General features: G+C 51.7%; 11 protein-coding genes across 11 annotated transcripts; 5 read left to right on the forward strand and 6 right to left on the reverse strand.

Annotated features, from left to right (window-relative positions):
* Positions 1-433: 433 nt before the first annotated feature.
* Positions 434-5,086, forward strand: N7443_002119 (uncharacterized protein; the record flags this gene model as incomplete). Its single annotated transcript, XM_056882175.1, has 8 exons — positions 434-1,325; positions 1,381-2,750; positions 2,802-2,854; positions 3,127-3,189; positions 3,243-3,331; positions 3,372-3,400; positions 3,507-4,380; positions 4,491-5,086. The coding sequence occupies 8 exons, from the start codon at positions 434-436 to the stop codon at positions 5,084-5,086; spliced, it is 3,966 nt and encodes a 1,321-aa protein (XP_056744016.1).
* A 741-nt stretch (positions 5,087-5,827) lies between these two features.
* N7443_002120 (TMEM14 family protein) lies at positions 5,828-6,231 on the forward strand (the record flags this gene model as incomplete). The annotated part of the gene is made up of 2 exons (XM_056882176.1): positions 5,828-5,830; positions 5,899-6,231. 2 exons carry the CDS (start codon positions 5,828-5,830, stop codon positions 6,229-6,231), a joined length of 336 nt encoding a protein of 111 aa, XP_056744017.1.
* Positions 6,232-7,021: 790 nt separating this feature from the next.
* N7443_002121 (putative C2H2 finger domain protein) lies at positions 7,022-8,405 on the reverse strand (the record flags this gene model as incomplete). Its single annotated transcript, XM_056882177.1, has 3 exons — positions 7,022-7,714; positions 7,781-8,169; positions 8,243-8,405. 3 exons carry the CDS (start codon positions 8,403-8,405, stop codon positions 7,022-7,024), a joined length of 1,245 nt encoding a protein of 414 aa, XP_056744018.1.
* A 1,257-nt stretch (positions 8,406-9,662) lies between these two features.
* N7443_002122 (uncharacterized protein) lies at positions 9,663-11,960 on the reverse strand (the record flags this gene model as incomplete). The annotated part of the gene is made up of 1 exon (XM_056882178.1): positions 9,663-11,960. The coding sequence occupies one exon, from the start codon at positions 11,958-11,960 to the stop codon at positions 9,663-9,665; it is 2,298 nt and encodes a 765-aa protein (XP_056744019.1).
* A 664-nt stretch (positions 11,961-12,624) lies between these two features.
* N7443_002123 (uncharacterized protein) lies at positions 12,625-12,870 on the forward strand (the record flags this gene model as incomplete). The annotated part of the gene is made up of 2 exons (XM_056882179.1): positions 12,625-12,665; positions 12,696-12,870. 2 exons carry the CDS (start codon positions 12,625-12,627, stop codon positions 12,868-12,870), a joined length of 216 nt encoding a protein of 71 aa, XP_056744020.1.
* Positions 12,871-13,919: 1,049 nt separating this feature from the next.
* N7443_002124 (carboxymuconolactone decarboxylase family protein) lies at positions 13,920-14,477 on the reverse strand (the record flags this gene model as incomplete). The annotated part of the gene is made up of 1 exon (XM_056882180.1): positions 13,920-14,477. One exon carries the CDS (start codon positions 14,475-14,477, stop codon positions 13,920-13,922), a length of 558 nt encoding a protein of 185 aa, XP_056744021.1.
* Positions 14,478-15,377: 900 nt separating this feature from the next.
* N7443_002125 (DUF5427 domain-containing protein MTC1) lies at positions 15,378-16,943 on the forward strand (the record flags this gene model as incomplete). The annotated part of the gene is made up of 2 exons (XM_056882181.1): positions 15,378-15,912; positions 15,970-16,943. 2 exons carry the CDS (start codon positions 15,378-15,380, stop codon positions 16,941-16,943), a joined length of 1,509 nt encoding a protein of 502 aa, XP_056744022.1.
* Positions 16,944-17,223: 280 nt separating this feature from the next.
* N7443_002126 (5'/3'-nucleotidase SurE) lies at positions 17,224-18,444 on the reverse strand (the record flags this gene model as incomplete). Its single annotated transcript, XM_056882182.1, has 3 exons — positions 17,224-17,293; positions 17,345-18,219; positions 18,433-18,444. 3 exons carry the CDS (start codon positions 18,442-18,444, stop codon positions 17,224-17,226), a joined length of 957 nt encoding a protein of 318 aa, XP_056744023.1.
* Positions 18,445-19,688: 1,244 nt separating this feature from the next.
* On the forward strand, positions 19,689-22,202 carry N7443_002127 (uncharacterized protein; the record flags this gene model as incomplete). Its single annotated transcript, XM_056882183.1, has 4 exons — positions 19,689-19,921; positions 19,979-21,059; positions 21,116-21,550; positions 21,606-22,202. The coding sequence occupies 4 exons, from the start codon at positions 19,689-19,691 to the stop codon at positions 22,200-22,202; spliced, it is 2,346 nt and encodes a 781-aa protein (XP_056744024.1).
* A 484-nt stretch (positions 22,203-22,686) lies between these two features.
* On the reverse strand, positions 22,687-23,070 carry N7443_002128 (DUF2462 domain-containing protein; the record flags this gene model as incomplete). The annotated part of the gene is made up of 3 exons (XM_056882184.1): positions 22,687-22,794; positions 22,871-22,961; positions 23,018-23,070. The coding sequence occupies 3 exons, from the start codon at positions 23,068-23,070 to the stop codon at positions 22,687-22,689; spliced, it is 252 nt and encodes an 83-aa protein (XP_056744025.1).
* Positions 23,071-24,258: 1,188 nt separating this feature from the next.
* On the reverse strand, positions 24,259-25,101 carry N7443_002129 (GPI anchored serine-threonine rich protein; the record flags this gene model as incomplete). The annotated part of the gene is made up of 1 exon (XM_056882185.1): positions 24,259-25,101. The coding sequence occupies one exon, from the start codon at positions 25,099-25,101 to the stop codon at positions 24,259-24,261; it is 843 nt and encodes a 280-aa protein (XP_056744026.1).
* Positions 25,102-27,809: the final 2,708 nt, after the last annotated feature.

The following is a 27,809-nucleotide window of genomic DNA, read 5'->3' on the forward strand; positions in this document are numbered from 1 at the left end:
CATTGTATATGATACCACGATACCTCTTTTGATACTTATCTGCTGAAATTTGACTTGATCTGGTCACATGAGGGAATGTGGAATCAAACCTTGCTTCACTCTTCTATATTCTTTGACAACTAGCTGAATTCATATTCAAGGTACCACTGATTGACGCCATCACGACTAATATGGTGGCACCTAGAATTGGCACCACGCTATCTACCAGTGCAGCAAGGTACTTGACTAGCTCTGTCTTACGATACAGTTAGCCCTATCGTTGATACAGCGATAAAGCGGATCTATCCCGCTGTATAGATACTTGAAAGGGAAGGTGACACCTCAGGAACCACTGAACTCCACCGCAAATCGGTTAGTCATCCGATAATGCGATAAAGTGCGGAGACATTGGGGAAACAACAACTCCTTCTCATCCCTCTCTCATCCAGCAAAGATGAGGGAAAAGAACATGCCATTCTCGGAAACCACCCCTTTGCTGGAGGTCCATGTCGCACCACCGCGGCATCGGTACCCTCACCATACTATCCGTCGAGCTTGTACATTCATCCTCAGCACCCTACTTGTAATTGTCGTCATACTTTTCCTGATCCCAACAGCCATCCTACCCCGGGAACACGGCTCGGTCTGGTCTTATCTACCATGGGCCAAGCCATTCCCCCACAGTGCCTGGCCCCAGGCCTATGGTCTTCCGTATGACCAGCTACAGCAGGTCCTCCTTGAAACTCCATCGGCTGCCAAGGCTCGTGAGTGGAGCGAATACTATACCGCCGGTCCCCACCTAGCTGGCAAGAACTTGAGCCAGGCCCTATGGACTATGGAGAAATGGAAGGAATTTGGTGTCGAGGATACTACCATTGCTACCTACGATATCTATCTCAATTATCCTCTGGAGCACCGCCTTGCTCTCCTCAAGAAATCCGGTGAAAAGACCGAGGTCACCTTCGAGGCGACCCTGGAGGAAGACGTCCTGGAAGAGGATCCTACTTCCGGTCTGCCCGACCGAATTCCTGTTTTCCACGGCTACTCAGCCACCGGCAATGTCACTGCTCAATATGTGTATGCCAACTTTGGCACCTTCAAGGATTACGAGGACCTGGTGGACGCTGGCATCGATCTTGAGGGAAAGATTGCCATTGTCAAGTACGGCGGAATATTCCGTGGCTTGAAGGTTAAGCGCGCACAGGAGCTTGGTATGGTTGGTGTTCTCATCTACAGCGATCCCCAAGAGGATGGTGAGATCACCGAGGAGAACGGTTATAAGGCCTACCCTGATGGACCAGCCCGTAACCCCAGTGCCATCCAAAGAGGTAGCACGCAGTTCTTGAGTATGCACCTCCTCCAACAAGGCTAAATTGCCATCCAAACTAACCATGTAATCAGGTTTCCTTCCTGGCGACCCCACAACACCTGGATATCCATCTAAGCCCGGTTGCGAACGGCAAGAACCGAACTCAATTCCTTCCATCCCTTCTCTTCCCATCTCTTATAAGGAGGTATTGCCTTTCCTCAAGGCTCTGAATGGCCATGGTCCCAAAGCCTCGGACTTCAACAAGTATTGGCAGGGTGGTCGCCTGGGCTACAAGGGCGTTGAGTACCATATCGGACCTTCACCAGAAGATGTAGTCATCAACCTTAACAACCAGCAGGAGTATGTGACCACCCCGCTGTGGAATGTCATCGGTGTCATCAAGGGACACATCCCCGATGAGGTTATCATTCTGGGTAACCACCGTGACGCCTGGATCGCCGGCGGTGCCGCTGATCCCAACAGTGGTTCTGCCGCCCTGAATGAAGTCATTCGCAGCTTCGGTGAAGCTATGAAGGCCGGGTGGAAGCCTCTGCGCACCGTTGTCTTTGCCAGCTGGGATGGCGAAGAGTACGGTTTGCTCGGTTCGACTGAGTGGGTGGAGGAGAACCTTCCGTGGCTCTCCAAGGCCAACGTTGCCTATCTCAACGTTGATGTCGCTGCTGCTGGCACCGAGTTCGGTCCTCGGGCTGCTCCTTTGCTCAACAAGGTTATCAGGGACGTGGCTGGCCTGGTGCAGTCTCCTAACCAGACTGTCCCCGGACAGACAGTCGGAGATGTTTGGGATGGTAAGATTGCTACCATGGGAAGTGGCAGCGATTTTACTGCTTTCCAGGACTTTGCTGGTATTGCCAGTCTGGACTTTGGATTTGGCCGTGCGGAGAACGACCCGGTTTACCACTACCACTCCAACTATGACAGCTTCGCATGGATGGAGAAATACGGCGACCCAACCTGGTCTTATCACACTGCGTGCACCAAACTCTGGGCGCTTGCCGCCGCGCAACTCATTGAGACGCCTGTGATCGCTTTCAGCGCTGCGGATTATGCTCGGGGCCTCGGAGATTATCTCGCACGAGCGAAGCCCGCCGCGAAGAACGTGCCCGGGGCAGACTTTGACTTTAGCGGTCTGGACCTGGCCATCGATCGATTCGGCACAGCCTCGATCTTGTTCGACAAATACACCGAAGACCTCAAGGCGCAGCTAGGCGAGCACATCCCTTGGTATCACTGGTGGAAGAAGGTCCGCCTTCTCTTCCAAATTCGCGTTGCGAATGACAAGTACAAGGGCATCGAGCGAGCCTTCCTATATGAGCCTGGCCTGGACGGTCGGACCTGGTTCAAGCACGTTGTATTTGCACCGGGTATCTGGACAGGCTACTCGGGTGCAACATACCCCGGACTGGTGGAGAGCCTTGAGGCTGAGGATGTGGAGAACGCCCTGGTAAGTCCATCGCGGATGTTTAGGTTCGCATTGACTAATACCACTCTTTAGAAATGGAGTAAGATCATCGAGGAGCGGATTGATGCAGCCACCGAGCTGCTGCAGTAGGGCTGGATTTTTATCCGGAGGGGTTGCAAGGCACATAAGTGGACGTCTAGATTGGAAAAGGCGCGTGATGAGAATGGATTTACAAGATCTGACTGCATTCGGCAAAGGCGGCAGTAAAAGGCGTACCATAGTGTACCATAGTACTAGCTCGGGGTCGCAGCTACACAGCTCGGGCCCATTAAGAGTGGAGACGCCTCCACCGTAACATTCGGCTTTTGATTTCATCTCCATCTTCACTTTTTCTCTTTCCTTTAGTTTGTGAGTATAGATTCTCGGTCACGTCTGATGATGCAGAAACCCAAGCTGCCTGTGAGGCAGCTTTTGATATTGTGTACGTCGCTGTTGCGCTATATCCCTCCTCTGGACTTCATACAACCAACCTAGGAATACTAATCGGATTACGCAGCGATATGCCGATTCGCAGAACCCCGTAGGTTGCCGCCTCATCCCTGTTGATCCCGGAGTTGACATCCGTCTGGATCTGGAGCCTCAGCTAAACTACCTCTCTTATAGTTGTCTTCACATCCATTCTGCCCTATCTGGTAAGTTCAAGTTCAAGTTGCCAAAACCCCCCGATCTCGGCCATCACACCGACCTCCACCCCCTCCCAGTTGGCATATCTTAAAAGCAAAAACTAACACTCTCCAGCCCGAGCTCATTGAATATGTGGGCGTCCCCGAAGCCGAAGTCGCCAAATGGGCCGGTATCGCCTCTGCGGTCGCATCCGTGAGTCAAGCCGTCATGGCCGTGCCTTGGGGTTCATTATCCGACCATATTGGGCGCAAGCCGATTATCATCTCCGGCTTGGCCTGTACCATGCTTTTATCGATAATGCTAGGCATGTCCCAGACGCTAGGCATGCTTCTTGTATCGCGGGCCATGATCGGTCTTATGAACGGGAATGTCGGTATTATTCGGACCATGGTCGCGGAGATCGTGCCTGAGCGGGAACTGCAGCCTCGTGCGTTTAGTATTATGCCTATGGTCTGGACGATCGGGAGTATCTTTGGCCCCGCGTTTGGAGGTGCACTGGCACGACCGGCAGAGAAATATCCCGCGCTTTTCGGGGATTCGGTCTTTTTGAGACGGTTTCCTTTTGCGTTGCCGAATTTGTTGTCCGCGATTTTCTTTATTGTTGGTATCGTTACGGGCATTCTGTTTCTGCAGGAGACCTTGGAGACGAGGAAGGACCGATATGATCCGGGTCTTGCGTTGGGTCAGGCACTTACTGGCTCGTGTGTTTCGAGGAAGCGTCAGGTTGGATCGAAGGATTCGGACGAGGAGCGGACGGTCTTGCTTCCTCGCAAGAATCCGAAGACGAAGGATGTGGTGAAGCGGCCTAGCTGGTCCCAGGTCTTTACTCCACAGTCAAACATTATACTTCTGTCTTACACTTTGATGTCTGGCCTCGGCATGGCTTTTGATTCCGTGTTTCCTGTCTTTTTGCATTATCCTGTGCAAGAACTTTACGATAATCCGGATGTGAAACTGCCATTCAAGTTTGCAAGCGGGTTTGGAATTGGTGAGTTCTCTTTTGATTCACATTCAACATTCACAATCAACATTCACAATCAGCATTCAACATTCAACTATCAACTATCAACTATCAACACTGTACTAATGTCCGATAAGATTCACAAACCATCGGCCTATACTACACCGTCATCGGAATCGCAGGCATGCTAATTCAGTTCCTCTGTTTCCCACCATTGGCTCAGCGCTACGGTGTGCTAAACTGTTACAAGGCCGCAGCGATCGCCATGCCAGTCATCTTCTTCCTAACTCCCTTCACAGCTCTTGTGCCCGAATCATGCCGTCTTGCAGCCGTCCTGCTGATTATGTTAGCCAAACTGGGAGCCGTTGTATTTGGTATACCATGCTGCACTATCCTTCTTACCAACTCTGCGGCGAGTATGACCGTGTTGGGAACGCTGAACGGCGTAGGAACCAGTGTAAGCGCCCTGGGGCGTGCCGCCGGACCAGCTCTGATTGGAGCCGCCTTCTCCTGGGGTGTCAAGAGAGGCTCCGTGGTGGTGCCGTGGTGGCTCTTGAGCATTTTGAGTCTCTTTGCTATTATCCCGTCTTATTGGATTGTTGAGCAAGAGGGGCCCCGTCGCGGGAAACCCTTGGAAGAGGAGGATATCGAGCAGGACCAGGAAGACGGCAGTCATGCCCCAGGATATGGTGGTGTAGACATCTCTACTGGCGCAGGAACAGGTGCGAAGTGATTAGAGCCCGAGCATGCTGGAGGCCTATGCAGGCTGGATTGATTTGTGGCTGTGTTGGGTTGATGACTGGTTAAAATTGCATCGGGTATAGGTGATACGACAGCACTTGGGATTTATTAGAATGTAGCATGTCATAACATACCCACTAGAATGACGAATGACATTAATCTGTATTCTGCTGGTCAAAGACAACCTTGGAAGAATGTAGTCTGTAGATCACTAAATATGGCGCAAAAACCTTGGGTAATCGAAGAAGAAGGATTGGATGTGCCTGCTTGTGCGGTACTCGTTCTCAAGCGATTGGCAATATCTTGCGATATTTCAACTAAAAAGCAGTTCTCATTTCATCTAAGCCCTCTAACTGTAAAATCCGATTGGTTTCCATCGGATCTAGAGATTAGATTGTGTGTTGCGAATAGGTAGCGATCTATCTAAATCACAGATCTTTATACTTCTGGCCCACTCTCGAGTCTCCACCGTAGCTCACAGCAAAGCTTCACATAACAGCCATCGATTCTGCATCACCTAGTGTCGATCTACCTCAGCTCGATCCAGGTCACTGAATTGTCTCAATTCATCAATTCTAGAAAAGCAAATTACAAGCTTCGTCATACTACACCCCGACCTCCGTAAACTCCGAGGTGTGCGAGATCCGCCCATCCCTTAGTAATCCCCGCCCCGACAGCTCTCAGCTTCGTCACCACTCCACTTCAACTTCCAAACAGTCAACAAACCATCAAAATGGTAAACACAGCCTCCATTCCCCTTTCCTCTCCCCTTCAATTCCCAAAATGAAAACTAATAGTTCAAAGGTCAACCAAAACCCCCTCCCCGTCAACTCCGCCCTCGCTCTCTCCATCCTCACCTCCCTCGGCGGCGCAATCGGCTACGCACGCACCGGCTCAATCCCCTCTATTGCCGCCGGTCTCTCTGTCGGTGCCCTGTATCTCCTGTCCTTCGCGCGCCTGCGCTCCGGCGAGACATTCGGCGAGGAACTCGGTCTTCTGGCTTCGGCTATTCTGGGCGGAAGCTCCATTCCCCGTGTTATCAAGACTGGGGGAAAGCCAGTGCCGCTGGGACTTTCGGTTCTTGCTACTTACGGAATTGTTGTTTTTGGGCTTGCGTTTAAGGAGAAGAGGGCCTAAATTGAGGTGTTGACGACTGGTCTTGTGGTTCCCGGGGTTAATAGATGCTTATGGCATGATGTTTGGTTTGGGAATCTAGGAGCTGCGACTGTGTCTGATCGGTTCAATCTTCTTTGCTGTGTTTCTAGCGAGATTATTCCAATTCAATTGAGTCCCGTTCTTGGGGAGTTTGCTTCTTTTAATGTTGGCCTGTTGTCCGGGGTCTTACATCGTTCGATATGGTATGACAACCAATTGCTACTACTGGATCCGAGGGCCTCGGGTATAGCACAAACCCATACAAGTTACAACCAAGTTGCGACCAAACATGGACATCATGAGATGATATATTCCCTACCTCGAAAACGCTAATGATAAACTTACATTGGGGTAGATGTTGTCGTCAAGTCTGAACCAAAGAGTCCCGATTGCGTGGGCTCACATCCAGACCGTAAAACGAAGAGAGAAAACAAATAAAAAAGGGCAGAAAGAGAGAGACACGTACGGTGGTATCCTTCGGTGCCACCAGCGAATCCCGATTAGTGAAAGGGAGAAAACCATCGACCCAGACTCACCGAGGCTCGGAGAAAACCAGTTCTCTTTCCAGGATCATTCGAGGGCTTGTCTTTCGCCGGAACTACTGATTGATATCAGGGTAGGTACAAAACCAGCCAGCCAGATAGAATGCTCATGTGTTGCCAGAGTATATGTCGAACTTAGCTGAGGTCTGTTGTCCGTCACCTAGACACCCATGGAGTCTGTTTCATGATCGCGAAGAAAGGAAGACCGATGTAGTGTCGTTTTTCTTCTCTTACTGCGCCGGATCGAGCACCGTATCCGAATCGCGAATTGTTCCCACTACCGTGGCGTCGGGGCCGTTATCGAGCACTGTCTCCTGTGGGAATTGTTTGCGGTCGACGGCGTACCGTGGGAGTTGAGACATCTTCTCTTCGGGACTCATTGTGTCGTGGAGGTAAATCATTCTCGTGGCCTTGGACTTGTCCTTCTTGGCCGGCTTCTCTGTCGCTTCGTTCGCCGCGTCCGAAATTAGATCTTTAACCGACGAGGACACTTCTCCGGTTGCATCTCCGTTTCCGTGACCAGGTGCCGGTGGCACAGCGTGACCCATGTGCATCTGCTGCAACTGCTGCGCATTGACTGTAGGTGCGCCGAAGGCCGGGCGTTGTGGGAGGCCAGAGGGAGTAGGAAGGCTACCAGGCCGTGGGGGAGGGGTTGAATCGGCGGATATAGGGTGCTGGGGGAATGGAGGAGCTCCGTAGGCGAGAGCAGGAGGGTATCCGGGCATCTGAGGAGGGTACCCGGCGGGAGGGTAAGGCGCAGCAGCACCGGGAACCTGTCCGCTAACGGGCGAGAAAGTCTGATAGACCGGACTAGCAATCTGTTGATATGGAGTGGCGGGTGCGCCGCCATAAGGTGGGGGGTAAGAATATGGTTGCGCAGCCACAGGTGCAGGAACAGCCGCAGGTGCAGCGGGGGGTTGTCCCTAGTCGAGACATGTCAGTTTCGGGTTTCAGACTTGCGCAAGACATGGAATATGGTGGCAACTTACATATGCATCCTCGGTCTTGGTGGCTTGTGGAGCTGGCGGTCCAGAGCTTGCAGGGGTCGCTGATCCGCTACTGCCACCACCAGCTGCCTCCGCCTTCTTTGCTCGATGTTCCGCCAATCGCCTCTTCATTTCCGACATGTCCTCCAGCTTCGGCTTTTTCGCCGGCTGTCCACCTACACTGCCCGAAGGTGGGTTGCCGGTAGCTGCTTGGCGCTCAGCCTCAGCCTGGGCGAACTGCGCAGCGACGCGCTGCTGATGAGCGTGCAGCACATCATCAGGTACTCCCTCCATACCGAAGATCTCTACGTCAAGACCTGCCCGGTTAGGCAGCGCATTCTCGATCTCAGTGAGCTGTTCCTTGTGGACTTGGCTCATGTGCACTGACAATCCTAGAGGCGCGCAATCGATTAGGTTCTGCTTTTCCGGGGACAATTGTCGCGAGCATGCGTAGGGAATGCTTACCTCCAGCGGTATTGAGTCGGCGACCACACTTATCGCATTTGAAATGCTTCGCTTTTTGATGCAGTGTGAGAATCTTCAGGTCGTCGAAATCGCGCTCACAGTAGTAGCACCATGGACGAGCCATAAGCTCGTCCAAGGAGGGACCACGTCTCTTTTTACCCATTGTAAATTTGTATAGGAACTGAAAGACAGTTGAGTATAAAACCCCGCAAAAAGATTGAAGGAATGGCGAATGCAGAGGCGTAGTAAAGACAAGTCGAAGCTACGAAGTGACGCAGATTACCTCAAGGCGAGAGCGGTGACGGGCAAGGAGATGCACGTGATATTGCCTTCACGTGATATGATATTTGGCACCTCAGGCGCAAGCGCTGTATAGTTAACTCAAGGGGATACTGAAATTGTTTTCAGTTGCACTACTTTTCGGTCAATTAGAGAGGAGATTTGTAAAATGATAGATTCATCGCGTATCATTTCAGCCAGGCTGTTAAGCATGCGTCGGGCAATTTTCTACAACTAGGGCAAATCCGTGAGTTCGACGGCTATACTTCCCTATGCGCGCCCGTGCTGTCATGGGTAGACATAACGAAACAGAGTACGAGCTTAGAGTTATGCACGAAAGGAACAGAAAGACGAGATGGGATAAAGAGAGATAGTAAGATCTAATGTATGCAGGTAGGCCTTCAATGCATACTTGAATTAAATTGTACTATAATCAAGTCTAGAAAACTTCACAAATAACCTCGCAACTAGGCTAATAGAAAAAGATTTCAAGAAAGGCAGATTTAAAGGGAAACAAGAAGACATAAATCTGTTTTGCGACATGAAAAGGAAAGCCTAACATGTATACGGAAACAAGGGCAGTAGTGTTTTAAATTACCTTGTCCACAGGTTCTGATGGTGCACACTGATCACCGCGGTACGCGTTATGTCCAAGCGAGAAAGAACAACGGGTCCTAGTAGTGCATACCCAGGTGTTGATGAGAATTAGGTCATGTAGTAAACCGTGAAATGTCAACCATGCGTCCTTCTGGGCCATGTCCTCGGACTGTGTCGGACCCTCAGTCTCCTTCTCATAGACTCTCTAAAAAATACCAGTGAGACTATCCTTTAAACTAAGCTGAGGCTATTCTAAGTAGATTTACCAAAAATGGAAACGATCCATATTGCAAAAAAGGTTTATTGCGAAATAATTTGTGTTTACAGAAATCGACCAACAAGCCAAGTGGCAAAGGTAGGACGCTGCGGGTAATGTTATCGTACAGATTCAGAAGTAGAATACAAGGCGCTGTAAGTATCAAACTGATTTGTGAACATCAAATTCATCGGTGGTGATCAACCTCATTGGATGTTGATCACACTCATCGGGGATGATGGTGATCAGGATGTGGGGGAGGAGGCAGGCCGCCCATGGGTGGGTAGGTTACATAGGGGAATGGAGCATATTGAGCAGTAGGCGGCATGGGCTGGCCAAGGTGGGCATGGGGAGGTGGAGGGGGGCGTTGTAGGGATTAGAGGCGTAGTGTGCCATGCCAATAGGCGGCAGAGTAGGACCAGGGCCCATATGGGGAGGTTGACCGGCCATAGGGGCCATGGGAGGCATATTATTGGGGGCCTTGGGCGCGAGATTTCCAGTGGGGATAGGAGCCAGGGAAGGAGAGCGGCGGCGACGACCAGGAGGCCGGGAGACTTCCTTGACTTTTTGGACGTCATCATGCACACGATCCTGCTCAATCTGTGCCTTGGATCGCTTGGGGTTTCGGATGCGTCCTTCGCGGTTGAAGCGCTCCCAATGGTCGAGCATGGCCTTGGTTCGCTTGGGGTTCTTGGAGTTCATAATTTTCAGGCGGCGAGCTTCTTCAATCTCCTCTTGGGTGGCATCCCGTCTCAGAGAAGGCGTGAGCTTGGACGAGGAATTTGGTTCAGGAGCGGGAGAATCAGCAGGTAATGATGCAGTCTCCTCGGTCGAGCGGGAGACTATGGGAGTAGCGGCAACGACAGTGCTTGCACCGCGTCGGCCGCGGCCTCGACCAGAGGTAGGAGTGTAGATCACAGCTTGGTTTGAATCCAACGAAGCCCGAGTCGAAGGAGGACGGCCAACGCCTCTGCCACGGCCACGACCACGGCCTCGTCCGCGGCCGCGAGGAGTGCTAACAGGGAGTTCGACTGGCTGGTATGCCTCAAAGGTAGCACGTCGACCACCACGGCCTCTGGTACGTCGCTTCGCGGGATGTATCTCCTCCTCCTCGGTTTCTTCCGCCGACTCGTTTTGGGTTTCAGTGTCGGTCTTTGACGTATCAACTTCCACAGCCTTGCGCTTGCGAGTATGCTTTGGTGGCAGAGGCTCCTTTCGAGTCTCGTACAGCTTAGGTACAAACTCGGTGCCATCCCTAATGACAGGAGTCCAGCCGTCGGGGTTTCGGTCATCGGGTGCGACCTTGGTAGCCATCTTCCTCCCTTGTGCTGTGGTTGGAACAAAACCACCTTGAGTAAACGGATTTTGCGGGTTCCAGACGACAGCATTACTGACATTCTGGTTGTGGAAAACATGCTTGTAGCCATACAGTTGTGCCTCCTTCCTGTCCTCGTGGTCACGAGGATCCTCTGGTACCCGAGCGAGTGGGTGACTTGTCTTTTTCTTGTTACCCATGTTGAAGTCTCGCTTAGCGTCCGCCGGAAGTGCGCTCCGATGATGGCGATGAGCCTGGAGGTAGAGCTGGTCGAGAGCGAGATACTCATCTTGCCAGACTTTCATCGCGAACGCTACAGCCTCGGTGGCAGCGTACAATTCTTCAGGTGAAAGATTCTCAGGCTTGCGGAGGACTTCCAACAACTCATCCAATGAGTTTAGATCAAGGAATTGACCGTTTTCGGTCTTGGTCTTTTTGTAAGGATCAGGTCGGACCAGGGACTCGGATGCATCGCGCTTCTTCGGCTTTGCATCGTGGAAGACATGTTGCCAGGTGTGGTCTACCTTGGCCAGGTCCTGTTCGTAAGTGGGACAAAAGTGGTTGACATCGTTGACTGTCCAAATTTTGGAAAGACGATTGTTCATCTGCGGGCCTTGCCACTCAGCCACGCGTCGTTTGTAATCCTCTGCAAAGGTACTTCGGGGATTTGAGAGCCACTCAATAAGGTCACGTTTGCCAAAAGTATCCTGGGCGGTTTTGATGGGAATGAAAGAAATTTTGCCGAGTTCTTGCTCCCCGTCGCTGTGCTCGCCGTTCATGGATGGAGCAGCTGTCACAAGCTCTTCTTCGCCGTGCCCGTCTTCAGGCTGGGTCATACCATTCACGACTTCCTCGCCGTTAAGGTCGAGTTGTTCGTGTTCTTCGCCGTCAACCTCGGCCTCAGCTTCAGCATCTTCGACGTCAACATCATCACCTTCTTCGATATCTTCAGCGTCTTCATCGACCTCATCTTCATCGATTTCGGCGTCCTCATAGCCGTATTGATCATGTGAAGGATGTTCTTCGGTCACGTGAATATTAAGTATCTCTTCTTCAGAGATGGACTTATCCCGTGGAAGCTCCAGAAGTTTTCCACACCAGTCGCATTTTAATTTCTGCGCAAATGGTTCGGGTGACTGGGAAATTTGGGTGGAGGTTGATTGTGGCCGGAAAGGCTCGGAGAACTGTCGGCGCAGCGGCGAATCCTGACTGTCGCCCACATCCGAGGACGGATTGTCCATATCTAAATCAGGCCTTGGGAGGTGGGCCATGATTAGATATTAAAAAAGACCCTCTAGAGCTAGCAAGAATGAAAAACAAAAAAAGAAAAAACAAAACAAAATGCAAAGACCTGACTTGTCAGATCAGGAGAAATGAGGCGAGGAGGTTCTGTATAGTTGGTTAGTTTCGGGCGGTTCGCTTGCGGTGCCAAGACCGTGAGAAGTAATAGCAGTGCAGATTTGACCTTCCGGTCCAAGGACGCGACGAGGGAAGTAAAGGGAGAAAAACGCGGATAGATGGAAGCGCAAAGATGCAAGCTAAATTCATGCAGGAATGAAATATGGTTCGACCATGCTGTAGGGGTACAGATGGGGGAAAGCAGAGATGCAGACACGGTCGCGGCAAATTGTGTGGATCAGGATCCGACCCGAAGTGTAGGTAATAGTACAGGGAAAATCAAGATCGCGCACTTACCATGTGATGAGATGTCTGGAATCTTCCGAGTTCGAGGTCGAGTCCCAGTTGAGACCCGATCGCGCCAATTACGAAGACTGGAGGCGCCAGATCGCGAGCGGCTGCCAGGGATGTGTAGAGGCTGGGGCCGATGGCGAAGCTTTCTCGCCTGCGGCAACAACACCCCAAGAGAGTAGAGATGAAAGAGAGAATCACGGGATGAGAAGAGAAGAATCAAGGGTCATCTGCTGGAAGGCAACAATGCTGGGGATTGGTACAAGCAGCGTGGTCGCGAGTCCGGAGTATGTAGAAAAAAAAAAAGGATCTTACAGCAGGAGAGCGGGAAAGGGGAGAATGAAAAAACGAAACAGGGCGATGGATGGAACCACCTCCGAGGAATCAAGATCAGTTGAGAAGAGGAAGAAAAGAAGCCAGGCGAAGGATAAGGATGATGGGAAAGAAGCCGAGCGCGACAGAAAAGAGATTGAGATTGAGGGAGTAGTTTAGTTTGTGAACTTAGTGACCATTACAGCTGCGGCCCACTTAATGTGGCCCACGGAGCCAATCAGCGTGGGTTAATCTACTAGCCACTTTTCGTGGCCCCGGATACGTAGGGAGATGTTCTGCTTCCTATCGAGTCCCCAAGGCCGGTTCATAGGTGCTTGTGTCATTCAGGCCGCCTCGCCTTATTCTGTATTACACTGTCATGCCGACACCCATTCCAGCACGTCTGCCTCGGCCTTTGGACCCCCCTCGACTCCCCAATCTGACTATCTGACTTTTTTATGGCCACCTGTTGATCATAGGCCTCGCCGCGTGATGTGTAGGACTTCAGTTTCACACACTATGATTCCCTCACACTCACTTAATCAGCGCGGCAATATATTTGATAAGATGGAGACATTCAGGGTTGCGCCCTGGAGACTACTAGGTATCCCTCACGTCTGTCGAGGCCCACTCGGCTTACAAGCCAACCCTCAATACAAGGTAAATACTTCGGCCACGTCTCTATTGAAAACAACTAGATATGAGGTATTCTGTAGAACACAATCTGAGAAGGTGTATTGTTTTCCTCCCGAGCTCCTTTGTTCGCCCCTTAGTTCCGATTGTCGCATGTCTCAAGCCACGAAGCACAGACCTCACATATTTGCTTCACATTTTTCCGACTTCTTGCGGCCTCGTAGATCGCGCTGTGAAGTTTTGACTGGTCAAGAAATGAACATACTTACTGATGATGATTCGATGTCCGTTCGCTGTCTTCCTTGATGGCCTTCCGATTTCATCCATGTCCTAGTGTCCGATGGTTGACTGATCACACAAGGGATGTCTATAGAATTCTTATCACCTACACTCTGCATCAGCAATGATGCTGTGAGATCTACTAGCGGGCGTTATCAATACTGTACTGTGAATATATCGAATTTAATCACTATCCTTTTTGATCGTCCGCGAGCCCTTGGAGGCGTAAGATAAGGTTGTCATTTGTTGTCCTTGCGAACGACGTCATACATACTTGGATTTGAGGCTAACAATGATCCTAGTAACATTTAAAGCAATCAATGGTTCTTCTCCCCGACATCGAGCGCCACCAAAAACCTGCTCACGCAATTGTACGCAGCCACAGTGGCCGTGATCTCGACAACCTCCTTCTCATTGAAACACCCCTTCAATTCCTGGAAAACCTCATCTGGAACAGTTACAGTCTTGGTCATTGCATCAGTATACTTCAACACCGCCCTTTGCTCCCGAGTCAGCACCTCTTCTGCGACGACATCGGAGAAATCTGTCCGCGCATTCCCAACTACCTGTAGCGCCGCTTCGCTCAATCCGCCTTCCTGCAGCAATGGCGCATGCTGCTCCCACTCAAACAACGCGCCATTGACCACTGCAACGCGACAGATGGCAAGCTCACGAACCACAGTTGACAAGCCTGTGCGAGTGCGAATGGCTCCAATAAACGAGTTCCATCCGTCCGCGATGGGGAAAGAGTGTAGAAGTGCTAGGTCGAGTGGCAGGAGAGGCTTCGGGGCTCTACGAGCCTGTACACTAGCCAGAATCTTCGCTTCATCTTCTGTGGCTGTCTGTGGGGGATCTGGCACGTAAGGGAGACGCATGGTGGTGTTTTATCCTTGGACTTGTTTGCGGGTAGATCTGGGGTGGAAGGTTAGCGTTGTATGAGAAAATGGATGTGGTCTCAATGGCAAGTACTCGCCTCGGTATGAAAATTTGAGGACGACAGGCAAGTTTCCGTGACAAAACGCGTGTTCTGCAAGTCCAATTCCAAGTGACATTTAGGTGTAAAAGGGAAGATGAGCCTATTTATGCCTTTATCGCCAACCCCGCGTGGTCCCGCAGACGGAACGGGGCCGATAATCAAGCCGCGGGTGTCGGATCTCCCGCTTCCTTCAAGGCTGGCCTAGCTGATCTTTCTTGTGGCAAGATTGAAGCTACCTAGTCTGTACGTAATTTGCCAAGGGGCCCTACTTAAGGTTTTAATGCTTGCTGTAGTAGCTATGTCATTGCAGGAACATATATTTGACCTGATAGGTAGCTAAGACACGTGAATGTAGACAATTATTAAGGTAGGAATTCTCCAGCTGGTTTCATAATGTTATTATAAATAAAAATAATTCTAGGCTTAGATCATTTAATCAAGAAAATAGTATCATCTTTGAATAGTATCATATGACATGTGAGTTACAATCACCATGAGGCTTGTCTGTATTTCTCATTGTATAGTGCAGAAGTCCTAAGCAGCCATACACCTGCACTTTCACTTAGATAATTTTCACCTTGGTATTCTAGAAATATCCGAAAATAATTCAATACTAACAGGACCATATGTATAGACACCACCCTCAAGCCCCTCAATACAAGTGCGTCCAGGTAGTCTAAGTAGAGCTGAGAATGCAGACTGCGGGTCTTGGCAGGTCTCCACAGCCGCTTCGGGAGCTCCAAACAACGGAGACAGTGTCGTCACCTCTCCTGAACATCCCAGTTGATCTCACGCAAACATGCCGCCCAAGGCAGCCAAACCCACAAGCGATGAGCTACTTGCTCAGTTCGACAACCTTGACGTCAAGCAGTCCGACAAGCAGTCCGACAAGCCCAAGCCCGCAACTGCCCCCGACAATGTAAAGGCGGACGAGGAAGACCCCCTCGCCGAGCTGGGTCGTCTAGCTACACAGCGACCCAGCAGTGGCCCTGGTACTCCGCGTTTGTCTTCCGACCGGGCTCGCCCATCAACACGGTCTCCTCGACCTAGTGCGACTCTTGATCGACCAAGTGAGGAGAAGACGTCCGCTCGCCAGTCGGAGGAGACAGGTCGCACTTCTCGCGCGGGCGCTAAGCAGGAGCAGCCCAAGCCAGAGCCCGAGACCACAGAACAACAAGAAGCCCAGGGTGGTGGATGGTGGGGAGGACTCTTTGCGACGGCTAATGCAGCTATGAAGCAAGCTGAAGCCGCAGTCAAGGAAATCCAGAATAACGAGGAAGCTCAACGATGGGCTCAGCAAGTCAAGGGCAACGTTGGAGCCCTTAAGGACTTTGGTACATTTATGTCTGTCCTATATCTATGGAAAAAACACACTAATTAGTCTGGCGCAGGCGGCGAGCTTCGCAATATGGCGATTCCGACATTTACCAACCTCATCCACACCCTTGCCCCTCCCATTTCGTCTCACGAACGTCTCCAAATTCATGTGACCCACGACCTCTCAGGTTACCCCGGTGTTGACCCGCTGGTATACGCCGTTTTCTCGCGTGTGATGTCCCAAGTCGAGGGTGGAGACCTGCTTGTGATCCAGCGGGGTCAGGAGTCAGCCCCGAAGCGCGGTCTTGATGTCGGCGGCTACATTTCCAGTGCAGGCTGGAGCGACGGGCCTTGGTGGAGGACAGTCACTCCTGGTACCCCGCGGACCATCAATGCGGTGCGCGGTGCCGTTGAAGCGTCCAAACTGGTCCGTGCTAGTGCTGAGGGCTACGCGACGGAATACTTCTCGGCGAAGGGTGGTATTGAAGAAGCGGCGAAGCAGGCGACCGAGGTACTGAGCGAGTCTAACCCGGTCCGCAGCAGTGACATCTTCCTCGCTATCCAGGCTATCTGCCAGCCAGTCCCGGCCGACATGTTCCAGGCCGGCGCATCAGGCGAGAAGGAATCTTCCGGCGCCGTTGAGCCTAAGGAGCAAGACGAGGAGATTACATTCGCTCTATATCTCCACGATCCTATCCACGGCATTGCCTTCCACACCATCTCCCAGGCAATTCCCCATAAGTGGATCGAGTGGCTCGATGCATCTGCACCTGCCGTCGAGGATCCGGAGTCCGAAGAGGCACAGGTGCCGCGCACAACGGTCCCCGAGGCCATCACCGAGATCATCGAGAGCGGCGGCGTGGACCCGCGCGAATGGGTTGCAGAGTGGATCGAAGAGACACTGTCGTTGGCGGCCGGAGTCGTCGCACAGCGCTACGTGGCCCGACGTATGGGCGTTGGCGAAGGTGGAGTTGGCAAGGGCAAGATGCGCGCCGAGCAGGCGACTACAGTTGAAAGCGGTGCTGGCGAGGCCGCACGCGCGATCTGATACTCCAGAGCGGATTTGAGTTCATGAGATACACCCCTGCGAAGCCATTATGGCCTTTCATTACTTTGTGCTTGCCTCGGGCTGTTCAGCGATAGTCAATCGTAAATGATGTCCACGGTGTATGCAATTCACGTATATACAAAGAGCCTCGGACATTGCTCCTCAATAACCCCACCGAATGATCGTGTGCTCCTAAATGCAAGATCGAAAAGCAGACGCCTGGAGAAACCCAAGATGATAGAAAAGAGAAATATCATATACTTTCGTCATGTTCGGAACCCTATTGATTCAGATCCAGTGGCCCTTCCAGACCGGGGACATGCCAGAAGTTGGCGCGGAGAGCAGTCACACTGATCCAAAGTTAGCAAAGAATTATCCAGTACAATGGCAGAATAGCTTACCTCGTTGACCCGTTCAACACTGTATGCGCATCTGTACCCTCCTCACTCTCCTGTAGTCTCTTCTTCATATCCGACAGATCGGCGGACCACTTGAAATGGCGCTCTTTGCGCTTCGGTTGCTCAGCATGACCATTCATACCATTAACCTGGCCATTGCAATGCTCCTTCGAAACACCATTGACACCATTCGTCACTCCATTCACCATCTTGCTCTTAGCCTCCCCAGCCTCGGCATACAGACAGCCCCGGGACCAGTAATAAGGCAAAGTGCGCGTATATAGAATAGGCCGAGTCTCCACATCAATGCGCATAGGAACATTGATATTATACAACTCAACCCTCTCATCCCAATGCCGCCACAGATGATCGACGGTCCTAACCGCAAGACGCGCCGCAGCTTCAATGATATCCATCGGCTGCGGATCCTTACTACCAAAGGAGATAGCAATACCGCGCTTTCCACAGAACACGGCCTCAAGCGCACCGCCCACAGTCCCCGAGGATAAGTTATAGATAGTCGAAGCATTACGGCCATGGTTAGGACCTGAAATGACCAGATCGAAAGGCGGACGATCCGCGAAGAGGTTGTAGAGACCTAGCTGGGCGCAGCTGGCCGGTGTCCCATTTTCAATCACCACCCAGTCATTCTCGGATGACTCGTGGCTATTTTCCCAGGTGCCGTCGTCGTTGAAGGAGTCTGGGTGGACGGAGTGCGCGGTCAACGAGGCTTCGATTAGGTGTGCTTTGCCAATCCATGAACGTGAGGCGGCAGGGATGGCGACGCTGACTAGGTGGCCCGCGGCTTGGAGTTCGTCGACGAGCGGGCGCACGTAGGGCGAGAGCCTCTTGTTCGGCGGGCCATCGTCGTTGACTACCTATTTGGGGCGTTAATGATCATTCGGTTCTTCCAATGCTCCTATAGGTTGAATGGTCTGAATTCAAAGATGATGTAGCAAATGTCATTTCAAGACTATCCAGAACTAGAATTGGAAATGCGATAGTGGTTTTTCGAAGCACCAGAATCTCCCGCGAATAGCGCGAAAAAAAAAAGAAAAAAGAAGGCGCGTGAAGTGACGATATCGACTTACCAGAATATGCATTGCCACTTCTCTGCGCTGAGGGCGACCTCGGGATATGCTTTTTTTTCTTTTTCTTTTTCTCTTTTTTTTCTTTTTTCTTTTTTTCCCCCAGAGAGTGCAGACCGGACTCTGGTCTGATTAGATATCTAGGACAAAATAAGAACAGAAAGGAAAAGAAAAAGAAGAAAAAGATCAGGTATCGCAGCCCCCACGTTGGGGACCAAGGCCGAGTTATATGGGGTAATGAATCCCGCGTAAGGGTTGAGCCATTTGCATTACCGGCGAGCCGAATAGGGAACCCGGGCTCACGGTGAAGCTGTAAAGGCTGCGGGGAGCGGCAATGGCAGGCCTTGGAAGCCCCGGATGGAGTCTGCGGTGAACCGATCCGTCAGGAATCATTCTCGTGATAACCCTCGAATTGCAGAGGGAAGTGTGGCAAGCCCTATTTCTTCCGTAGTATGGTCTAGACTGGGTAGTTAACTGCCGAGGTATAGTTTAAATGCTGTCAAAGTTTACTATAGATATCGTCCCTTGTCCCACGATTCCAGCCCTATACTTTTTCCCCCAACATCTTTTGCATGCACGTACTTTTGAGTGCTGAATAATGACGCCAAGATTCAAGCCTCAGGGTTCGGGCCAAACTAGAAAACCTGGAAGTGTGCTCGGTGCTACGGACTACACGGTACACTCTGGACTGCCTTTTTTCCTTTTTTTTTTTTCCCCTTCTACTCGAGAACCTTGGAAGACTCGGGCCTGTTTCCTAAGGTTTATCGGTTTATCAGGGGTCATTAGCTGATCGACTCGCGTAAGATCAGTCCACCTCGTGCGCTCGGTGATCTCTAGTCCGGTACCTGTACCCTAACCGTGGCCTATATGTTGGGTGAAGGGTGGCATTCTTGGACTTTTTGGACACTGTAGCCAGATAGCTAATCAACATAGAATTCTAATTTCAACTAGGTCTATTCTATAGTCTACAGCACTCGCAGGAAAAATAATTGCATAGTCCCAACGGCGGTCTGTGCGGATCCCAAGACACGCTAGAGACGATCGCAGCAAAACTTTGGTGGTGGGGAATCCCGTCACAGTCATCTTCTTCCCCTCGTCCATCATCCATCTACAACTCTCCAACTCTCATCGGATCTTCTTACGGTCGTACCTTGCGACCTGTCATCCTCGCTTCTCGCAAAGTCGCAAAAAGCTCCGTCTTTTTGCGATCTTTGCTTGGCTCGGTCGACTCCGCCAACTTCCATTCCTGTATACCCTGTATGGACTGTGGAAGCGCGGGAACAGCTGCGGGTATCGACCCCAAAATCCTAGATAATTGGCAAACAGACGGCGCATTTTCCGTCGCGTCGTGGGAACATATTACATACGATCAATCGCCCGAGTGGGACACCTCTCAGGATTCCAGCCAGTGTGCCGATGTCGCGGACCTGGGCGCTTTCCACGACCCTCTAACGGGCTCTTTGCTGGATCGATCTAGCGATCGGCAGAACAGGTGCGCATCATTTCGCCCAAAGTCCAAGTCAAGGTCCCTGACGGTCAGCCTTTTTAGGAAACGCGATGTAATTTCTGAGAATTTCAACTACGCCGATGGCGGCGTCGAGGGCACTGGTAGCGGTACCATTAGCCCTCGCACGATCCCGTCTTCCTCTGACGATAACTTTCATGGCGACGAAGCCTGGCCGCAATTTCAGCTGTACAACTCCGTCGCGGCCGGCATGTCTCTGGAAGCGCCGATGCTCTACCCTTACGGCAAAGCACCTGCCAACTCGACCGGTGCTGTTATCGTGGAGGATGCCGGGGACATGCCACAGGGTCAAGGATTTCCGGATGCTCCGGGAGAGGCTATCATGTTCCAGCAGGTACAGCCATCGTTTCCGATGATGGACCAGTGGCATGACTATCCAAACGGCCTCCCTATGACGAATATTCCGGCGCATGGACCTGTTCCGCTGGCCATGCACTCGCAAAACGACGCGAAGGATCCTTCTATGCGTGAATTCCAACCCCCGGCTCGGCCACTCGAATCTCGTTGGCTTAACAACCTAGAGTCACGGCTACCTGCCTCGCAGATGCCCTCCGCATCTGCCATCGCGGCTCAAGTGGCTCAGAAGAACGGTCAAAATGGACACGACGGCTTTCACCACTTCAAATCTGAAAGTTCGTCTGTCTCGGGCGACATGTCTGGAATCTACGAATGCTCGTACTCTGCTACGAGCGAAGAGGTGCCAAACTTTGCAGAGCGCCAGTTGGATGATGATTCTCACTGGAAAATATCTAGGCCCGACGGTGGCTCTCCTGGGGAGACATCGGGTTCCAAGACCACCGCGTTCATGGTCAGCGAGACCCCGTCAGAGTCTCTAATTAGCACAATTCCGTCGAGATCGAGAGCCTCTTCGTCCGCTGGGCGCAACTCAGGCCGTCCTATGGCTCTTGCGATGCAGTCTGTGGCTACTGTGCGAAAGCGCAAGAACCGCAGCGCGCAAGGCTCTATGGATCAGGGTCAAGCCAAGCCTTTGCAGATTGTCCAGGAAGATGGACAGGGTGGTTCGATCGCCTCCGCAGACTTTGTCTCCCCCCTCGCGGCGCTCGTCGCAAGGGCCCGCTCAGCATGGTTGGAAGAGCCAATGCCGGCATGCGCCGAAAGAACAAGGATACTTGTGTTCAATGCCGACTGAACAAGCGCAAGTGCGATGGAACCTCGCCATGTGATGCTTGTCGTCCAACCCTCCACGAGCAGCCGTGTGCTCGGGCTTGCTTCTCCAGCATTGTTGAATTTGGCACATGCAATTACATCTCTCAACGAGCTGCAAACCACCCAACAATCGATGGCAGTGGCAGAGTTCGAATGGTCATCCCATCTGAATTCGATCTAAATCAACTATTGTCTGTCCTCTCTGAGCGGCAAGGCCGGTTCAACATCCGCGCCAGCCAGGCCTGGGGTTCTCTGTATGTGCTCGACCTTGGCGAGACCTACAAGTTCTTGAAGAGCTTGAGCGATTACAACGGCAACAACAAGTCAACCTTCCTGGAATTCATTGACCGTCGCATTGTGGAATCCAAAGACAAGTCGAAGAATTGGTTGACTTGTGTCAAGGACTGCGACCCCATGAACCAAGCATACGTGAGTCCCCATATCGTCCTCCACTCCTACACAATAATCTAATCCCCCCTACTAGACCCTCCTATCCCAGTGGAACAACATGCCCAGTCGCGCACAGTACTCTATCGTGCCCCTCGACTCCAATGGCCAGGAACGTCCTATGGACATCGGCGACCCAGAAGACCGCCGCGACATCCTTCTCGCAGCCCAGCTCTCCCGCATTGTCTGCCGCATGATGGAAGTCGAAGGCTTCCGCAAACTAGAGCGCGACTTCTACAACATCAAATGGAAGCAGATCTCCCACGAGACACACATTCGCTTCCTCAACGAGCTAGGCCACATCCTCCTCTCCCTCCGCTGGCGCGTCTCGTGGTGGAAGATGCTCGGCGATGGAGGCCACAACCCGGACCCGAGCCAACAGCACTACATTGACCGGGTTGAGCTGCTCTGCCGCATCCTCTACGTCTACTACACCTGCGTCCTCGCCAAGCTGCCCTCATGGTCAACCAGCGATGTACCAAAGGGTACCTGGTCCTCCTACCCAGACTCAGACAACCCGGTCTGGGATGACTTCCCCTCCGACGCATCAGACGCAGGCTTCCAGACCTGGATGACGCACGGCAGGGACCTAATCGAGCAAGCCGGTGTTCCGGGCCGCATCTCGAAGAGGTAGGAGGTATAAATTATGGCATGGACTGGGACTGGAGTTGGAACTATTGATACCCCTTTTTTTTTTTTTTTTTTTTTTTTTTAATCTACCCCTCTCATTTTCGTTTCTCTTATATCGATTTCTCTTCAATGTTGTTTGCGCTGGACGATCACGACTCACACTACATATTTCCACTTATACACACTTACACTTACACTTACACTTACACACCTGTTTATGATTGACGAATACCGCATTTCCTTGGCGGTTTGTACATGGCTCCCTGTTCATACATTTCGCGTTCCAATTTCCTCGAGCTTAGAAATGCATTTGGATTTGAATTTGCCTGATAACAATTTTTCAACGGGGTATCGAGTATCTTCATGAAATCGTATCGCCGACGCGAACGCGATAGGGGGATCGAACTACTATGTAGCCCACGAACTCCAATCCCTAGCCAAAGAAAAGAGCTCTTTTCCACGACCTGGTACTGGACCTCCGCAATCCCTTATTTCTTCCCGCCTCTATCCTTCTTGCCACCAGCGAGCAGTTCCAAATGACCCGCCTTCTGCGCCAGACTGCGCTCCGTTCTCCCGACGAGGCCGGATGTAAGTCTCTGTAGACCATTAGGCACTTTTCATTGGAAAATCCGGGGGCCGAGGACAAGATCCTCGATTGAGATGAGAACATACTTTGGTCAACTTAGCCTGCTTGACGAGGGCGGCCTTCTTAGGCGCGATCTGTTTGACACCGGGCCTTGTGCGAGCGTTGGCTCTGGATTCCCTATTCGGTGCGTTAGTTTCGGTTCAGAGCAAGTCTGAGAGGCAAGGGGGACGTACCGCTGGGCGGTGGCGGTGACCTTCTTGTTCTTCTTGAGAGCTCCTTGGGCCATTGTGATGGTTGATGTTTGATATGTGGATGTGTGGATGTGGGAGAGTAGAGTACTGCCTGCAGCACGGATGAGTTTGCAGGTTGAAGGATCGGGGGGGGGGGAAAAATCCTTATCGACTTATCGGGGTCACGTGGGATATACTTGGTGCCGGGTGGGTCTTTGTTTGGGTCAACTCTGGGTTGCTAGGCGGAGTCGATGTTCTGTAGAGATAGATTTTGATAAATTTAGTAGAATTTCGAAACCCTGGTTGTACTCACTTTCATTGAATCAAATATGTTGGTGTTGGTGAAGCGGGCATACGACTTGAACAAGGGCTTCGTTCACGGTTTCTATGCCTTGGAGAGACATTCTGTCCTAGACGGGAACCTTTCAAGATTGATCTCTGTAATGCTGTTATCAGCAAAGGTACAGACGCGAATAGAAAGAAGACATCAGTGTAGTGTATATGATGCAAGGTCCCGCGGTCGGACCATAGGTTTAAAGTTAGACTCAATAGCTATGTTGAATTGCATTGTGTTACACTATAACGCTAGGTGACTGCTACAGCCAAAGTGGCATATAATACTATTCTGGTTCCCAACCGGGGCGCGTCGGACTGAATTTGCTCTCTGGCATTACTATTGCCTCGCCTTCTTAGGGTGTAACTAGTAAAGGGCAGCGATGTGCCAATGATACTCTATGTGTAAAGAAACCTATGTCAACAAACACGACCTTGGTGACCTACTTTGAGCAAATAAGGCAATTATCAATTGTAGTTCAGACTGCCAGGTGGATTGCCGTAGTGCTACCTGCAATCGTTCGATCTACGGGGAGGTTGCAAGGGTCGGGGTTTGGAATTCTTGATTGGGAATTATTGACAATGACGCAAGTAAGAATGTACGGACCAACGGCTCACGCGCTTTACAGATCTACAAACGGGAAACCTTGGGAACATTAAGGGATGGCATTACAAACATACATGGCTGGCTTGGATTTCCTTGAACGTACCCAGAAAGAAAACATAACATATCCGAAACGCACAAGTCCAGCTCAGATGAGAAAGATAAAAAAGTTTCCATATCAAGTATTGATGGTATCAAATTTCTCGTGAATCACTGGTGACCCAGATCGACGGTTCATACAGAAAGTAAGATGAAAAGAGGTTGGGCACTAGTCCCCGCCTCCCCTTGCTCATTAAGGCCGACTCATTTAGAGGGCGAAGACGGCGAAGGCAGCGGCAGCAATGGCGCCGACGGAGACGGCGTTGCGGCCAGCACCGTTGAAGACGGGGGTGCTGGTGGGGGAGGCAGTGGGGGCAACACCGCTGGGGGCAGCAGAGCTGCGCATGGTGGAGCGGATGGGAACACGGGTAGAGTAGGGGGGAACGGGCGCGCCGGTGACGGGGACAGTGGTGGCGGCAGCGGTGGTCTCAGTCTCCGGGCAGATGGTGGTGGTCGACTCGAAAGTGGCCCAGACGGTGGAGGAAGAGGCAGCAGCAGTCTCGGTGGTGGCAGCGGAGACGGAAGCGGTCTCGCTGGCCTCCTCGGGGCAGTAGGTGGTGGTGACATCGTTGATAACGGTCACAATAGTGGCCTTGGTGGAAGAAGGAGCAGCGGTGGTCTCGGCCTGGGTGGTAGTCACGGCGGCGGCGGAGCTGGAGCTGGAGACAACGGCACCGGCAGAGATACCGAACTGAGTAGACCACTGGTAGGCGCCAGTGCCCTCAACAACGAGGAGAATACCATAGTGGGTGGTGTCAACCTCGAGGCTGGCGCTGGGGGTCCAGGTGTAAGAACCGGTGTTGTCGATGTTCTCCACGATGGTCTCCAAAGGCACCACGTTGGTGCTGGGGCCGCGGAGGAGGACCAGAGAGACCTTGGAACCGAGGTTGTTATCCCAGGTGATTTGGAAGGGAGCGCCCTTGGGAACCTGCTCCTGAAGAGAAGGGGTGTAAATGGGGTTACCCTGAGGGGCCTTGTTGTAGTCAGGCTGGGTGTAGGCGGCAGCGAAGGCCATCAGGGCAGAGAAGACGGTAGCGGTAGAGAAACGCATGTTGGCTGATTTGACAAAGAATGACTGGTGGTGAGATTAAAACAGCAAGATGCTAGATGCTAGAGAGCAACGAATGACTGGGGGAAGGAACGACTGTGTTGGAAGGAAAGGAAAGAAAGGAAGTGGAAAGGAGGGGGGATCTGAAGTACATTTCTACCCGCACTGTCCCTTGTCCCTGAGATGTCTAAGATGTCTATGGTGGAGATACATTTTCAGAGCCCCATCGGGGGGCCCAGTCAAGCATGTACAGGACCAACCATTGCTCGTTACGACCGTCATTACGGGTCTTAGCTTAAAGCCTACTTTGCAAGCGAGCTCACTTGGGTTCCTGGGGCGCAGCAGGGTAATCACATTTCGTTATTAGAAATTAGAAAATCGAAAATCGAAAATAGAACATAGAACATAGAGCAGAGAAAGACCAGGTTACGCCACTGTACCGCACTGTAGTCGCCAGGTCTCAAATCCAAGGGGGGGGAAAGGGTGCCATCCTCGTGGGGCGGTGGCTCGTGGATGTACTAACATACTAGTACCGCCCGTGTAAATACCAGGGTATCGCAAGGCTATGTGACTAGCCAATTTCCATGCAGGAACCAGGAACCAGGCACAGGCAGAAGTGAGACCTGGCCAAAGGAGAATGTTCGAAATCAAAATTAGAAAAAGAAAAAGAAAAAGAAAAAATGTTCACCCATGTGTACCTATACGGACTCATGAGCCAAAAGAAGGAAAACCAGATCCCCCACGGCCAGGGCTGAGCGTGGGATAAAAATATCGGCTTCCAGGAAGACTCACGGATCACCGATAGGGAAGAAGTGGAGGTGTGGCTGTCCCGGAGAATATCCGGAGTCCCTTTTAATGTCCTTTTTGGTGCCAAGCACCAATGAAACCCCTGTCTTCGCCACGGAAAATCGAGATCTCATTTCCCCTTTGTGTTTTCCGTCCAAAGGAGACACGACCGCCCCCCCGGGGAAAACCCAAATGTTTACGAGTCAAGTCCAGGGATCGAATTGCACCAGTATCCAGTTCCGGACACTCATGCTGTTCTCCACTATGAACCCATCACAATACCCCATGTGCGCCCGTCCGGTCGATCCCACCGGTTCATCGGGGGTGATTGTGTCCATGGGAAAGGATCAACGGTTGATCAGGGGAACGTTGAGGGCTTGCGTGCTTAGACGGTCTGCGTACCGCGGTAGTTAGGCCGGGTACGGGTCTCGGAGGCTTGGGTAGAGATGGGAAATGTGGATTGTCTCACTGTGTGCACGATGATTGCTGGACTGCCTGTTCCTGTTCCTGAGCGGGGCTCGGAAGACGGAACATCGTCTACTCGTCCATTTGGCCCGGCACTATTGGGCTGAGTCCGTGGCTTGGGGGGCTCAAAATAGATGGCCCAGCTTCCACTCAAGTGACTGGGTCTGGAATCGAGCAAAGACCTATGTGACCTAAGTGCGCGGATGTAGCGCCGTGAGTTGGTTTACATCATACCGCACGAGTACCTGGAAAGATACCGGTTCGGGTTAGACCCGACCGTGTAGCGGGTCTGTCTGGTCTGGTCTGTTTTTTTGGGGGTTTGTTTTTGTAGATTGATGTCGGTGGTTCTTCGGTGCTTTTGCTAGTCTGTTGTCAGTCTCTTTGTTTTTCTGCGTTTTTCTATTTTCGATTATGATCCTTCTTAGGCAGTCTCCGAAAGCCAAGAATCTGTGAGACTTCCAACTGCGAGTCATGGGTCAAAGACCCCCCTAAGAAACATGTCACTTCGCGTGGACGCCACCATTTGGGGTCTAGAATCTCCGGGTCCATTTCTAGGGTCTTTCGAGGATGTGACCCTCTTTACGCGCCCGTCTTACCGTGGCGTTGCTCGTGGATATTAGTCCATGCATCATGCGCCCTCGGGGTTACTCTGCATGGCATATGATCCCTCGTGACGAAATTCTCCGACTCTCCAATCAACTTGAACGGGTGTGTCATTTGAACACGTCCCAACTTTCAAGCAAGCCGTTCACGGCATTGGACCACTCCTGCCGACAATACGAAGACCAGACGAGTCTGCGGGTTCGCGATTGGAAGAGCGGAAGAGTAAATCCTGGGACGTGGCTTACATCTAGGCTCTCACTGCCATCCCATGCAGGAACAGCCGAGCTGGACGGAGTACGCCGGACTGACCTGCCGATCGCCCCGAACCACCAAACACAAACATAGTTCCCCACGTTACCTGGGACCTCGAACCGGGAGAACTGGATAATTGGGTACCTGGCTACATCGTAGACGGCAACGTGGAGCCGTCGGGATCCCGAGAGTAATCATCCCCCCACTTCAAACCCAGCTGCAACCGTGGTGGACTAGACAAGGCAATTAAACCTGGCGACACGGTCTTAGGCCTTTGGGGGAAACTACCTTTGGATGGAAAACACTAGACCATCAATCCCGAAGACAATTTCCCTATATTATCCCAGTCCCGTCCCGTACCTTGAAGGATCCGCCCAATTCAACGGCTCATCAATCCCAAACATCCAGATCTACGCACTAGAACGGAACCCGTTAGCCAGGGCAACATTGAGATGACACCCCCCACCCGGGCACTCTATCGTCATGTCTCAATTACAACATTTAAATATTCCAAGGTTTGTATTCAACCTACACGGGTATCTCAAGTCCCACTCCAAAGCCTATCAACTGTCCAATAGACAAAAGCCAAGCCAGCTCAGCATCAA

The sequence above is a fragment of the Penicillium atrosanguineum genome, assembly GCF_028827265.1.
Source record: "Penicillium atrosanguineum strain IBT 20685 chromosome Unknown utg000002l_segment0_segment0, whole genome shotgun sequence".
Classification (NCBI taxonomy): Eukaryota; Fungi; Ascomycota; class Eurotiomycetes; order Eurotiales; family Aspergillaceae; genus Penicillium; species Penicillium atrosanguineum.